The following is a 13,659-nucleotide window of genomic DNA, read 5'->3' as shown; positions in this document are numbered from 1 at the left end:
ATGACGAATATCGAATGAGCTCTTGGGCAAAATCGAAAGAGCCTGAAATTGGTTAAAGAAAACGAAGGAATTACGATAACGTGGAATGTTGAATAAATTTCTACGGAAAGCTGGTGGATGACGGGAAAAGCATTCTTTCGAAGAACTCGTGCCATGTTGGACATCGTCCTGAAACGACGGTTCAGAGAGTGGAAGAGTACCGTACAGAGAAAAGAAGGCAGGGGAGTAGAGGGAGAGGTCGAGCAGGTCGGAGAGGGAGTCGAAACGCAGGGGTGCGCTCGAAGCGGGGGTGGAAAGGAAGTCAAATAGTCGGGCCGATGGTAGCAGCTCTCTCAGTTGCTCCTCGGTTTCCGGACTGCGTGGACTGGCAGGTTAGTGAATCCGACTCTCGTTCATTCACCAGTCTCTCCACGTTCCACTCTTGACCTCCTTCCTTCCTTGGCACCCTCTCTGTTTCGCTCTTTCTCTGTTCCGCCTTCGTTCCACCTCCCCCGCTCTGTGTGTCCGCTGGCTCCATTCATATGTACGTGCTCGTTCTTTGCTCGCTCGCTGGTTGCCCGATTTATCAAAGTTCGGTCCGAGGACCGTTTTCCTCGCGACTTTCACCGCGACGTTCGCTATTTTTCCCGGCTGTTCGCTCGGGTTGTCCGTCTTCCGGCTACCTTCCCTCTCGTTGATCGTACGATTATCGCGGAACGCACGGAAACAATTCCTGCAACGATGAATAACAAGGGAGCATTTTAGTGCGAATTTCGCGGAAACCGTTCGAGAGTACCGAGACGTTGACGGCTCCGATCTCTTGGGTCCGTGGACCACCGAATGGTAATAATAAGGGAATAGTCGACGTAAGTTTGCAGCCGTTTAGATCGTTAGTTTTTTTTGGATCCACGGAGCTGGAAAAATAAGGGTGGGTAATCGTGACGTATCGCTGGCGACTAATTTCCCTGCTTTATCGCGAAAAGGAATCGGTGTCCCCGACGACAACGCTGACCTCCGGTTACTAAATGAAACGTTGTCCTTCGTAATGCAACCTGTTATGCCCGAAACGCGTTCATCGAGGTAGAAGCAGCGAGTAAGGAAGATTAATTCAAAGAACAGCTGTTAGTGATTTTACGGGAAACAGCTTGACGGTAGGTGATTCTATTTCTACTTATTTCTTTTATTATCATTATCATTATTATTATTATTATTGTTGTTGTTGTTGTTGTTGTTATTATTCTCTCGACAACAACCGAGAATGATTTTTTAATTTTGTTCGTTACGTTTACGACGTTGGACATCGAGGCAGAACGTAGGTATAGCGTGAAAATTGACGCTTATAATTTGGTTACAAGGTTCACTGGTTGATTTGAGGTAGTTGTTTCGAGATGGTCACGTTCAAAAATATAATTGGAAACTTACGTTGCAAGTACAGTCTTACTGCTCTCACACACGTCTATAATAAATCAATATGTATATCTACACATAACATTAGTAACACTCGAAAAATGATTGTGGCAACAACGTTGACTGTTACTGCACAACTTCTCTACGTCTAGTTTCAGACTTTAATTAATTCTCAGTAATAGCGCGGTGAATGATTGTAATTTCTTCTTTTTTTAATGCTTTATAGCATCGGTTTTTATAACATATCAAAATTTCAGCAAGATCCGAAATTGCATTCGCGATTTAAATTGAAAAAATTCGCGTGAAAATCTGTACGTTTCATAACAGTCTGTGGTGAAATTACAAAATCTCGATATCGTTATTCATAAAATTTCGGTGGTAAATCGAAGTAGGAACTACTTTAAATTATTAATAATTATATCGTTGCTTGATGTAATGTTCAGTAATTGTTTTATTTTATCATCGTTGATTTTCATTGTACGTTCAAATTAATGAAATTCAATTATTGCTTTATACGGTGTTTTACTTTTGCTTGACTTTATTATCGTTGACTTGCATTATCGATTCCGATTAAAGAACCAAATCTCGATATCGTTATTCATAAAATTGGTCACTTTAAATCGAAATAGGCTCGCGTGATTTATATTTAATCAAAGAACAATCAAGCGAAGTTTCGTTGAAATCCTTCGTTAAATAAATCCGCGGAACAACTACTTAAAAATGTTCAAATCTTATTATTATTTTTATTTTTTTCCCGAGCTATTAACACATTCGCGACCGCTGACGTGAATTCACGGTCACTTCGAATTTTGTTCCTGGTTATGAAACAATTATCAAAATCTTTTCATTTTATACACTATATATTTACAACATCGATGCTTCAAAACATATTTTGTAATTTTTCTCTAAATTTCTAACGATACAAATTTTTGATGTCCACCTTCATAATTGTATTACTTTCGACAGTACTCGGTATTAAAAACGTAAAAAACGTAAAATCATTTACTTACGGTTACTCGTTAAATAAAATAAAGAACCTCTAAGCTCTCTCTCGAAGTGGAATAAAAATAGACTCTTGGATTACAACCATTACGTTAACGTTAAACGAAGTTAAACGAAGGAATTACGATTTCGTACGCGAGACGAAACGGAATTACGCGAGCAAACCATCAGGAAGCGTAAAATTCCGTGTTATACGCTAAACATTAATTTTTCAAATGTCAAATGGTTAATAAGCCAATAACAGGCAATATGCTCGAAATATCCAACGCGTGGAACAATATAATCCGCTTCCTACCGCGTATTCGATTGATGAAATAATACAAGACTGCGCGATACCTAATTGAAATTCCACAACGCGAACGTCGAGGATAATTGGATTTTCTGTTCTGCTGGGGGCAAAAATGAAATCACAAATGAAAGTCATCATCAAATGATGAACTTACTAGCGTTCACGTTTCAAATTCATTTTTCAAAACGAATAAATGGCTCTAGCGTCGATTCAGAAATGGTGACATTCGTAGATGAAAACTAAACTGCTCTGATATTTCTGCTTCCCTTGTTTGTTTCATTGTAGTTTTTTCTAGGATGGGAAGTACGAAATCTGAGTTAGTTTTTAACACGTTCGTCGCCACGTAAGCCATGTATGGGTGACATTACTATTCACTGAACAACTAAACAAATTAATGCTAAATGTTAAGCATCAAAGGAAATGAATTTAAACGAAATTCATGAATTTCGACGAAGTTACAAAAATAAATACCACGATAGATGTTTGATTAAGTAGTGGCCAATAGTCTGAATAATATTTAATCGTAGCAGAAATTTTCAAGAATATTTGTCTGGCGGTTAACGTGTTGAACGTTCTGAATATTGTAAGAGATACTTTTAATTGATAACTATTTTCATGAGTTATTTGTCAGGATTTTTGATAAACTTGAACAACACAATCATAACACACAAAGGAAGCTTCATAAGTCAAATTCAACGATACACTTTAAACACTTTATTCTTAATAATTAATTCACATAAATCTCATCCAATCTGATTTTACAGAGAAACAGAATATGTATTCATAAAAGGTTTAAGTTTTATTAGAACAATGACTCAAAATGTATAGCTCGTATTATACAAACACACTTATTTGTTCAAAAATTTTAAGTCTTTCACGCCAACCCCCAGACATGAATTCGACTGAAAATTTATAAGATGATTTAGACAAGCGAATTATAAAAACAACAACAACATGAAAGGAAATGTTGAAACAACGATTGCAAGAGGATTGAAGTATTATTGGAACAGGATATTTAAAAACAATTACGTACAATATGTCTGAACGTCCGAAAGAGATTTTCTTCGTTAATTTCGTTGTTGATTATTCGTCAAAAAGGATACCCGACGAAATATGTTGAAATATATAAAATGGTCTCACGTAATCTAATTTCACAGAAAAATAGAATATGTGTTCATACGTCTTTATCGTGGAACGTAACTAATTGGAAATAAAAAAAGAGACGTTCGTTAACTCCCAAAATCACCTGAAAAAACCCCACACACATTATACAGGGTGTCCCAAAAATGTTGTAACACCTTGAAACTTTTTCCTTAGCGAAAATGTTGTTTCTAATCACCTCCCGAACCACCCCTTTCAAGGTGTTACAACATTTTTGGGACACCCTGTATATTGTACACACACCACACGACTACACACTATAGACGGTACGGACATTATACAAATGCACACGCATTAAGGAATTAAGGATACCTTACAATATATTTTTAAAAACTCTGAATAAATTTTTGTTACATTGAATGCATTTTGTAATATAAAGGAACTTTAACCTTGATGAGGTTTTCCTTATAATAATTAACTTTCCAGCTAATTTACCAATATTTTATTCTATTAGGTTGTAATTATTAAAAAATTGTAGTATCTTATTAACTGGTACCGATCAAGGAAACAATTTCGTCAAGTAGCGTTAGCTCGATATCGAGAACAAGAACGATTAACCAAGTCGTTAAACGACTCGTTCAGCCGGAGACGAGAATCACATCGTCGTTAAATAAAGTAAGATTGTTCAATTCCAATTACTAGGTGTAGAAATTAATTCTGTGTCTTTATAATTAATAATTTATAACTCTAGTTTAAATAGATATATTTAGACTTACTCGTCACTTTGATACATTAACGCACCAACCATCTAAGTTCTCAACCCGATGGCCATTGAAATGAATCTATACGAACATTAATAGCCACGAAATTTTGCTTATTATCATACTTCTACAATTATTACAATTATCAAATACACTAGTAATTTGTTAGAAAAACAGCAATAAATAAAATGTATTGGCTGCTATTCTTCGAACATATAGATGTATATACAAGTGTCCATTAGGTTGCGACTTATGTTATCCATCTAGATTCATTGTAGAGATGGATTCATGGAGATTAGATTGAGGACTTAAAAGGTTGTTACTTTAAACATTTCTAGTAAATATTTCTACTTAAACTAGAGTTACAAATGATTGAATATGGAGACTCGAAATTCATTTCTACACCTAATATACGTTAAATTTATTGCGAGCACAATGCGTCTCTTTAAGAAATTGTTTCGGAAATTATCGCTTCGTTATCGAAGTGACATCAAATTTTTCATATTATACTCTTGATCACCATTAGGTTCGACGCAGTAATTCAACCAGCAATAATGTTTGTTTAAGTTTAATTTCATTGGAACTCGAAGTGTCGATAGAATGATTGTTGGCGAGGTAAAGGTGACCTGATTTTCAAATCCCAAACTAGAGATCTCATCTTCGAAGTCAATCCAAGGTTAGCATTCGTGGCAATAGAATGGTAAGAAAGCATCTCGAGTTGCTGGTAGATGCCAGAAAAAAAGGCCTCGAGTGCAAAGGGTTAATTTTGTTGCTTCTTAGACATCCATTGCGAATAAAATGATACGAGCAATTTCATTCGATAGTCTTATTTAACCCTTTGCACTCGACGACAGTTTCGTTACAGAAAACTAACATTTTAAACGACTAAACATTCTTCCACCATGATTGGAGAGTCGTGGAGGCAAAGTGTCTTGCTAATGTGTACATACCAGTTTACAGCTTAGGAAGCTATTTGTTAGATTCTATGAAATCTGAGATAAACAAAGATTGTCGCTTCTAAGTCGCCCTTCGAGCGCAAAGGGTTAACTAGCGTATTGTGAATAAAATTGTGATGTTTCGAAGTATTTTTGACGAGCAAAAGTACATTTCAGGTTCATTTTCTGTTTTAAATTCCACTTTCCTTAATGAAGACTTACCTACAAGTCTATTTAACAAATCCGAGACCAAGCGCAAAGAGAAAAGGGATTAATAATTTTAAAGAATATTAATGGTTTCAAACGAGAGAATTATACGAGCTCGAAAATTCTTCTTTTACTGAAACTTTGAATGAAACTTGTTTACATGTTTTTTAAACCTTTTTTCAATTCCACGCGTTCTTTTCATTTTCTTGATATAACTCTTTAACGACACCAACTAGAACGAAGCTGTACATGAAGAGATTGTTTAGACTTTTATACTGTACCATTGAAAGACAAAGTTTAATTTTATTATAAACAAACTGATCTTCTTTATTATTCCATCCATACAATTTTAATCATCGGAAATATAAGCATTCGTTAATAAATTTATCATCCTGAACGATCTATCGAAATATGACAAAATATCATTTTTTTATCTGATATTTGAAAAACAATTTCTACTTGTACAATGCAAAACTTGGTTTACGTAAATGGGACACACTGTTTTCGGGTATATTATTCGCTGGTTATTGTAAAACTTTCAACAACGCTTCCATTGGAACACACCGCGACAATAAATTCTATTATTTCGTGATATCTGTCACAAAAAACAGTTTTCATTATATTCCACTTTATTTACACATCGGAAATCAGGGAAAGATGTTTTCAATTGCACGAAGGGAAGATATTGTCTTTACATAAATATTCTGCAGTTTATTATATTAATTGATTATTAATATTAAATACTATTTTTATATAAATATGTTGTTTCTGTGATGAGTATAGATACTTGTCATGTACAATTTGACGTATGTAAAACCTGTGTTTCTCTTTCGAGCAATTGAAAAAGTTTTCTGTGTCTTACAGTATGCGAATAAAATAGAATACAATGAGAATCGTTTCTTAGTGAAAAATAACGCAACCTAAAGAAATTTATTCCAGGAACACACGTTTTCCATGACTTTCAAAAACAATGTCTTCCATTCCTGTAACACAAACGATCCATTTCGCAAATTAAAACATTTTAATGAAACACATTATCACCTATAAATATGGAATATAATTGTAAATGCAGAAAATGATTTTTTTTAAATCATACATAAAAAGAATTATGTTTTTTTTAATATCTTGAACAAAATGTTCCTGTTACACACTGGGATAGAGCATGAAAAGCTGAAAACCTTTTGCGATATCAACTTAACTCGTTCAATTTCAATGTAATGTCGAAAAAAAGAAAAGCGAATTGTACACATCACAGAAAATGCTCAAATAAAAAAAAACTAGAATTCGTTTTGTCTGTATTGTGTTCAAGTACCACAATTTTTTCAATGTACCAGGATTTTATTTTAATGTACTGTTATTTTCTGTACTACTACTAATTGGAGATGGGCAAAATTCCCATCTGGATAAAAAATTTCAAGGACCAAAATTTTCCCAATGCGTCAGAGTATTATTTGAATGTATTGTTACTTTATGTACTATTACTAATTGGAGATGGGCAAAATTCCCATCTGGGTACAAAATTTCAAGGATCGCAATTTTCCCACTGTGTCAAAGTATTATTTTAACGTATTGTTACTTGATATGCTACTCGTAACCAGAGATGAATAAAATTCCCCTTACATTTACATTTACATCTATTTAGTTACAAAATTTTCAATAGCAAATATAAAATAAGCAATTTTTAATTAATTATTCGTCTCAGAAAAATTGCAGTTTAAATTACAAATACAATCTAATGATACCTGACGTTAAACGACCAAAAGCTTGTACGAATAACTGTTCAGTCGAATGACCATTGCGAGCGAATCCTTGTACGGAGTTTATATTTGTCACCTGTTACTCGAGTAAAATTGTCCCGAACCTCTGCTGGTATCGAACGTTTCGCCTAACGATTCTCCCTATTTTTGTTTGTTTCACTGCCAGAAAATGCGTACTGTGGCCGTATGGACCGCTTTCGTGTTAGCGTATTCGAGCAGCCCGTTGGTGGCCGGTGTACGATTCATCGATCCGATCTCAGTGCAGTCGGGGAACACCGGCGACATCACCGAGAAGCGCGTTGAGCCGACATGCGAAGAATTGAGGGCAATGTGGAGGTACACCAAACGACAGAGCAGAGCTGCCAAAACCAACACTGGATACCCCCTTTATCCTGACTCGTTCACCTACAATGTATGGAACTCTTATACCGAGCGTGCCAAGCCACCTCTTAATTATCGAGGTAAGACAACTCGCCAACCAGGAAACACTTTTAACAAGAAATGCTCGAAACGAAAATATTTACGATGCTAAAATTTTGTTCTTATACGATTGGAAACTATACTGTTGGTTACTTCGGGCCGTTGGCGACTCGAAGTCTAAGACCCCGACGCGACGGTCAAAAATAAACCAACACCGGGAAAGGTCTCTTGAAATTAGTTGATGAGCTGAAAGAGAAAGTCAGCAGACCTTTCCCGAGACAAGAGAGCACCGATAGTTTTCGTTGCATTTTTTCATTGACGTCGAAATACTCAGTTCGACCGTAGTCTTCTTGAGAGCAACATCGCAGCTCCTAACTCTCTGGTCAAAATAGAGAGTGTCTTATAAAAGGGAATAACTGAATAATAATTATTTTCTAACCCCAATAACCAATATATACAGGGTGAGTCGGGTAATGTGTTACAGGCTATTTTCTCGGAAACTACATATTAGTGATATCGACAAGTCTTCTTTTTCTAGTATTATAGGGTACGATAGGTCCTTGCATGTGATGTATAGGGTACTGCCCGATGGCCCCCAAGGGGGGCAGGTGAACACAACGATTCATATTTTTAAACGGAATGTCATATACATTTTTGTTGTTTCGGATAGCTCTTTTAGTAACAAATAATGTTTATTTGAGCGATTCTTTCATATTCCGCATAGTTTATGTCAAAATATGTATGACAAAATATTAGGTATTCGAAAAAGTTCGTTTCGCAACCATTTGCATGATTTCATCGCATCGTTCTGTGATTGGTTGACCACAGCGTGATACATGACAATTTTCAGAGAGCATTTTGTCCGTAAAAACCAAAATTTTGTTACAAGCCTGCGTAGCATTCTTATCTTGATCTAGTGCAAAACGCCACGAACTTTTTCGAATACCCAGTATATCGTTTATTAAAAGAAACTCAATGCGCAGTTGAAATAGATCGAAATCGGTCATTTTTGTTATTTTATTGAATGTTCAGAATGAGTCCTATGAGCCGAATTTCTTTTTTCCTGCAGACAACTTGGCATTTACTTTGATATTTTCGGTTGATGGTTTAAATAATTAAATAATTTATTAAATAATTTATTTATTTATTTATTTAATTGATTAAATAATTTATTTGACTAAAAAAATGATTTCATTCTGTTGATACCAATCATAAAAATATTGGTACACTTGATTTTATTTTTGCTATAGTAATTTTTGCTAGAGTAATTGGATCGATCATTTATAAGAATAATTATTCGAATAGAACTAGAAGCACCAGAAATATGAATTAATAGTGACTAGACTGCGGATCTTTATGCAAAATAAAATATTCGCGAACGGGCCTACAAAAATTGAACCTAAATAGGAATTTATTTTATTCGGCAAATATTATAACATAAACTTTACTTTTAATCTTTTCTATATTCTTGCATGTTGTTTGCATTTTGTAGTTTCTTGCACAATCAAATTTCCTATAAATCCATAAAGATCCGCAGTCTAATAATGACCAAAATTTATTCTACGATTATCGATATTGTTATTGGGTGTCAGAGACATAATGTAATTAAGACGTGTACATCATTTTGAGAACAAAATAAAATTATTCGATAAAATGTCGATATATAAACATGTAACCTGAATGTTACACCCATAAGGGGTTAATAATTGAGGCTGATTCATACTATCAGCTTGTAATATTCAGTAAACTGAAAGTTAGAGTATTAAAAATGATTATGGTTAATTTTGATTTGTATGTATTTTCCATTGAAAACTTGCGAAGGTTTGGAGCACGTGTTAATGTTAAAATTAAAAACTTAAATTTTGCAGTAATTTTTTTTTTTTATCTGTTTGCAAGGTATTTAGAGGGAGCGTAACACAAATTTCAAAAATCATTGAAGCAAGGACCGCCGTAATTGTAGATAGATTCATTTTAATGAAGATCAGATTAAGAATTTAAACGGTTAATCATTTAACGTAATAAAATCACGTGTAAACATTTTTATTTAACCTACAGTTAGGAACGATTGAATGTAAAGGTACAGAATTAATTTCTACGCCTAGCATATAAACATATGAATTTGCGCGAACATCTGCAGTCTATTTATTTCATTTATTGAAATGGAATTCAAACGATCAACTTTTGCAATATTTAAAATATATGTATATTTAAACCGATTCGTACCTTTTCATTACTCGTACCAGACGAGTGTACTTCAAGTACTCGCTATATTCCTTCCATCAAATAAGTATCTATTTTGGAGCCGAGCTTGCGAACAAAATCGTCCTTAGAAATGAAAGAAGCTACAACTCCCAGAAGGGTTTCAGTTCCTTTTAATCCTCTTTCGTTATAGAAAATGGAACTTAAATCGGTAAAAATTGAGCGAAAATGTAGGAACTCGCAATTCTCAAGAGTTACATCATAATGAAATAACTTTTACTCTTTAAATAAGTAGAATAATTTCGGATTAAAAATAAAAAGAGCATACAAGTCCCTAAAAAGTTCCAATCTTGTACTTTTTTCTCGTATTAAAACGTTAATATTCTCTATACTATCGTCACTTTGTATCTTTCAAGTATGAAAACAATTGCGAGACTTCGTATTACAGAAAGTATTATAAAAACGTATAATTGCCAAATATTGTTGTCTATTCTTAACCGTATGTGTAAATATCATTTTGTCAATATATCTCTTGCACGTTTAATTAAAGTCTAGCTCCGCGTAGTTTACAGTTGATGGTTAACAGGCGCAGAGACGTGAGCAAAATAATTTAATTATCGATGGCTGCCTATACATCACGGTTACCGCTGAAAGCCCTTTGATTTAAACTTTGCACAAGAAGTTCCCAAATGAGAATGTTAAACATAGTTGGAGCATTTCCTCAAAGTAAATTATTTTCCATCATAATTGGCTTAACCCAGGCCCACAAACGACCTTCCCAATAGGTCATTGTGTTCGTCTTTGAAATACTCTATCCGAATGTAAGTCAAAAAACACTATTACTCCGTACTATTCCGAACTACTATTCCGTTTAAAAAAACAGAGATGACCTTCATATCTTCTCGACGCCTCCACTTATCAAAAAAACTAGCAACATAGGATGATCAGCCCCTCGAAAATAAATAATTCTGGTCTGACGCATTTTGGCCCTATCACCAATAGCAGCCAAATAATTCAGGTGGCCGGTCTTGGAAGCCTCACCCTGTATATACAGGGTGTCCCAAAAATGTTGTAACACCTTGAAACGGGTGGTTCGGGAGGTGATTTGAAACAACTTTTTCCTTAGCGAATATGTCCGAGGCTTCGTTAAGCAGATATTATAAAAAAACCTCGATCAATTAGAGCGTGCATCAATTATTTTTGTTGTATCGTATTAATAACGCTTTTGATGAGCTATTTGCAAAGATTTTTAACGAACTTGAACAATACAATCAAAGCGCTCTGATTAGTCGAGGTTCTCTGTTAATATCTGCTTAACGAAGCCTCGGACAACATTTTCGCTAAGGAAAAAGTTGTTTCAAATCACCTCCCGAACCACCCCTTTCAAGGTGTTACAACATTTTTGGGACAACCAGCATATAGAGAGTACCTCGAGCAAAAGAAAATTGGATTTTTTCAAACGACCAATATGGTGTAACCCCTTAGACAAATAACACGGTTCTCCAGTTTGAATCTAATTCTAGCCTAATTTGAACTTTTTCTCGGTGTGGATCGTATCGTCGAGAAGTGTCCACGTACACAGGAAGATACACGGCAAGACCACGGAATCGCGCAGGCGGCAACGCTCCAGTTTATGGGAAAATAGTGCACAAAGTGCCAGCTGGAAGCATATTACGAAACGGAATGCGACAGTCCCTGCGGCCCTTCGACAAGATTTCACCCTTTTACGGAACAATCAATGCTTTTTCGCCGTCTACGAGACGACATCCCAGCTTCCGTGGCGGGGGTGTTCCTCCCATGGCACAAGTTCCTCAAGCCGGCAAATTTCAACATTTAAAGGAGCTGCTTCAAGCTGAACGTGCCCGTGAACTAAAGGTTAACGAACAAATTATTATTCGTAATTGAATCGGTCCAGATCCATCTTAACGATATTATGGCCACCGGACAAATCAGTGCATTGTGCATTTACTTTGATATTTTTGGTGGACGATACTACGAACCAATATTATTTTCGGTATCGTCAATATAAACTTTAAATATGAAATCATTTATTTTACTAACGAAATGATTTTATTCTATTAATAGAAATCATAAAAATATTGGTACACTTTATTTTATTTGTGCTATATGACCTGGAGTAATTGGATCATTTATAAGAACAATTATCAGAAACAGATATGTCGAAAGTATACAAATCGTATTCTTGTCTGCAAGAATTATGGCATATTTTAAATTTGAGTTCAAATACAACATTGCTACTTTGTTCGAATGGTTTACATTCCAATCCAGAATTTCATAATACACCTAACGACATTTTTCTTGTTGAATATGGATTTTAGGCAGATTATGATTTTTCTGAGTGGACAGAAGCATTTAGAATAGCGGGTGGTAATGTTTTACCGAGTTCGGGAACAGCCAGTTATAATAGTTTAGTAGAAACAGATACGAGAATAATTATTCGAATGAAACTAGAAGCACCAGGAATATGAATTAATAATGCCCAAAGTTATTCTACGATCATCGATATTGCTACTGGGTATCAGAGACATTATACAATTAAGACGTATACGTTATCTTGTGAAAAAACTAAAATTATTTAGTAAAATGTCGATATATGTGACCTGAAAGTTACACGGGCCCGTAGAGGGTTAAATTTATTTCGATCCGATATTGCAAACTAAAAAAAAGATAGATCCAAGGGTCGCCACCGTCTAGATACACTTTGAAAGGAATCGAACAAATAAATCAATTTGTAAAACGATCATTTCTCTCCCGAATTTTTGTTCAATTTGTTTTCAAAATTTTTAAGAAACTCGATCCACTAATTGTTATATCGAGATGCACTAATTGCTAATTTGTACATTGTAAACTATCGAATCATTTCCAATTATGTTAACGATATACAATGAATACGTACGTTCTTTTAGGAGCAACACAAGGCTGAGGAGAACGAAGGGAAAACGTTTGTTTTCGATGATACAACGGATGACGACTATCCGTTAAACATGCAACAACCTCGAAAGCAATTTTTCAAGTCGACATCGCGAATTCCACCGAAAGATAATTACGAGTTTGGTCAGGGACGATACACGGCAAACGTACCGAATAGTGGTCAAGCTTGGTCGGTAAGTAGATAATAAACGTATTATCGCAAACGAGATATAGGGCATACAGGGAATTAATTAATATGTGGAAGCTTTTTTGAGGATCATCGCGCAAATTCCGAATCGAAAAATCCTTTACCATCCACGCTATATTTTTGCTTAAAAAAAATTCAAAGTTACAGTTAAAGGCTGAATAAATATATAGTAAAAATTTGGAAACTCTGTGTTTAAAAAACTTAAAAAAACAGCCGTCACACGGAATGACCCCCTTACCTCGTCTTGAACACGACAAGAACGAAATAATTTGTCAAGTATACTCGCACAGAGCGGAAGTCCCCGCCAGTCTCTGCCAAATGCTTCAATCTTTTAAACTACTTGAGATTTAAGTGTATTCAACTGACTGACACGCCTAGCCTCGCGGAAAGTTTGACAAACACTAGTAATTGTTATAAAAATTCTAAGCGTGCTATCTTTTCTATCGTCTAAGTAGCCTCACAG

The 13,659-nt window shown here is 35.1% G+C and overlaps 1 protein-coding gene across 2 annotated transcripts in view; it reads left to right on the top strand.

The window, feature by feature from the left end:
- Nucleotides 1–13,659, top strand: part of LOC128891815 (uncharacterized) — a 168,423-nt gene that overhangs the window by 148,470 nt on the left and 6,294 nt on the right. The window contains exons 2-5 of one of the 2 annotated variants that reach the window (XM_054151636.1): nucleotides 325–371; nucleotides 7,605–7,899; nucleotides 11,625–11,932; nucleotides 12,985–13,182. In XM_054151636.1, coding sequence (XP_054007611.1) covers nucleotides 7,608–7,899; nucleotides 11,625–11,932; nucleotides 12,985–13,182 — 798 coding nt within the window. In that variant the 5' untranslated portion in view covers nucleotides 325–371; nucleotides 7,605–7,607. Of the gene's footprint in view, nucleotides 1–317; nucleotides 372–7,604; nucleotides 7,900–11,624; nucleotides 11,933–12,984; nucleotides 13,183–13,659 lie in introns of those variants that run through there. The other variant, XM_054151637.1, reaches the window with a different exon arrangement.

The sequence above is a fragment of the Hylaeus anthracinus genome, unplaced genomic scaffold (assembly GCF_026225885.1).
Source record: "Hylaeus anthracinus isolate JK02 unplaced genomic scaffold, UHH_iyHylAnth1.0_haploid 12002, whole genome shotgun sequence".
Taxonomy (NCBI): domain Eukaryota; kingdom Metazoa; phylum Arthropoda; class Insecta; order Hymenoptera; family Colletidae; genus Hylaeus; species Hylaeus anthracinus.
Note: the sequence above shows the minus strand (reverse complement) of the source record. Positions and strands in the feature narration are given on the sequence as shown.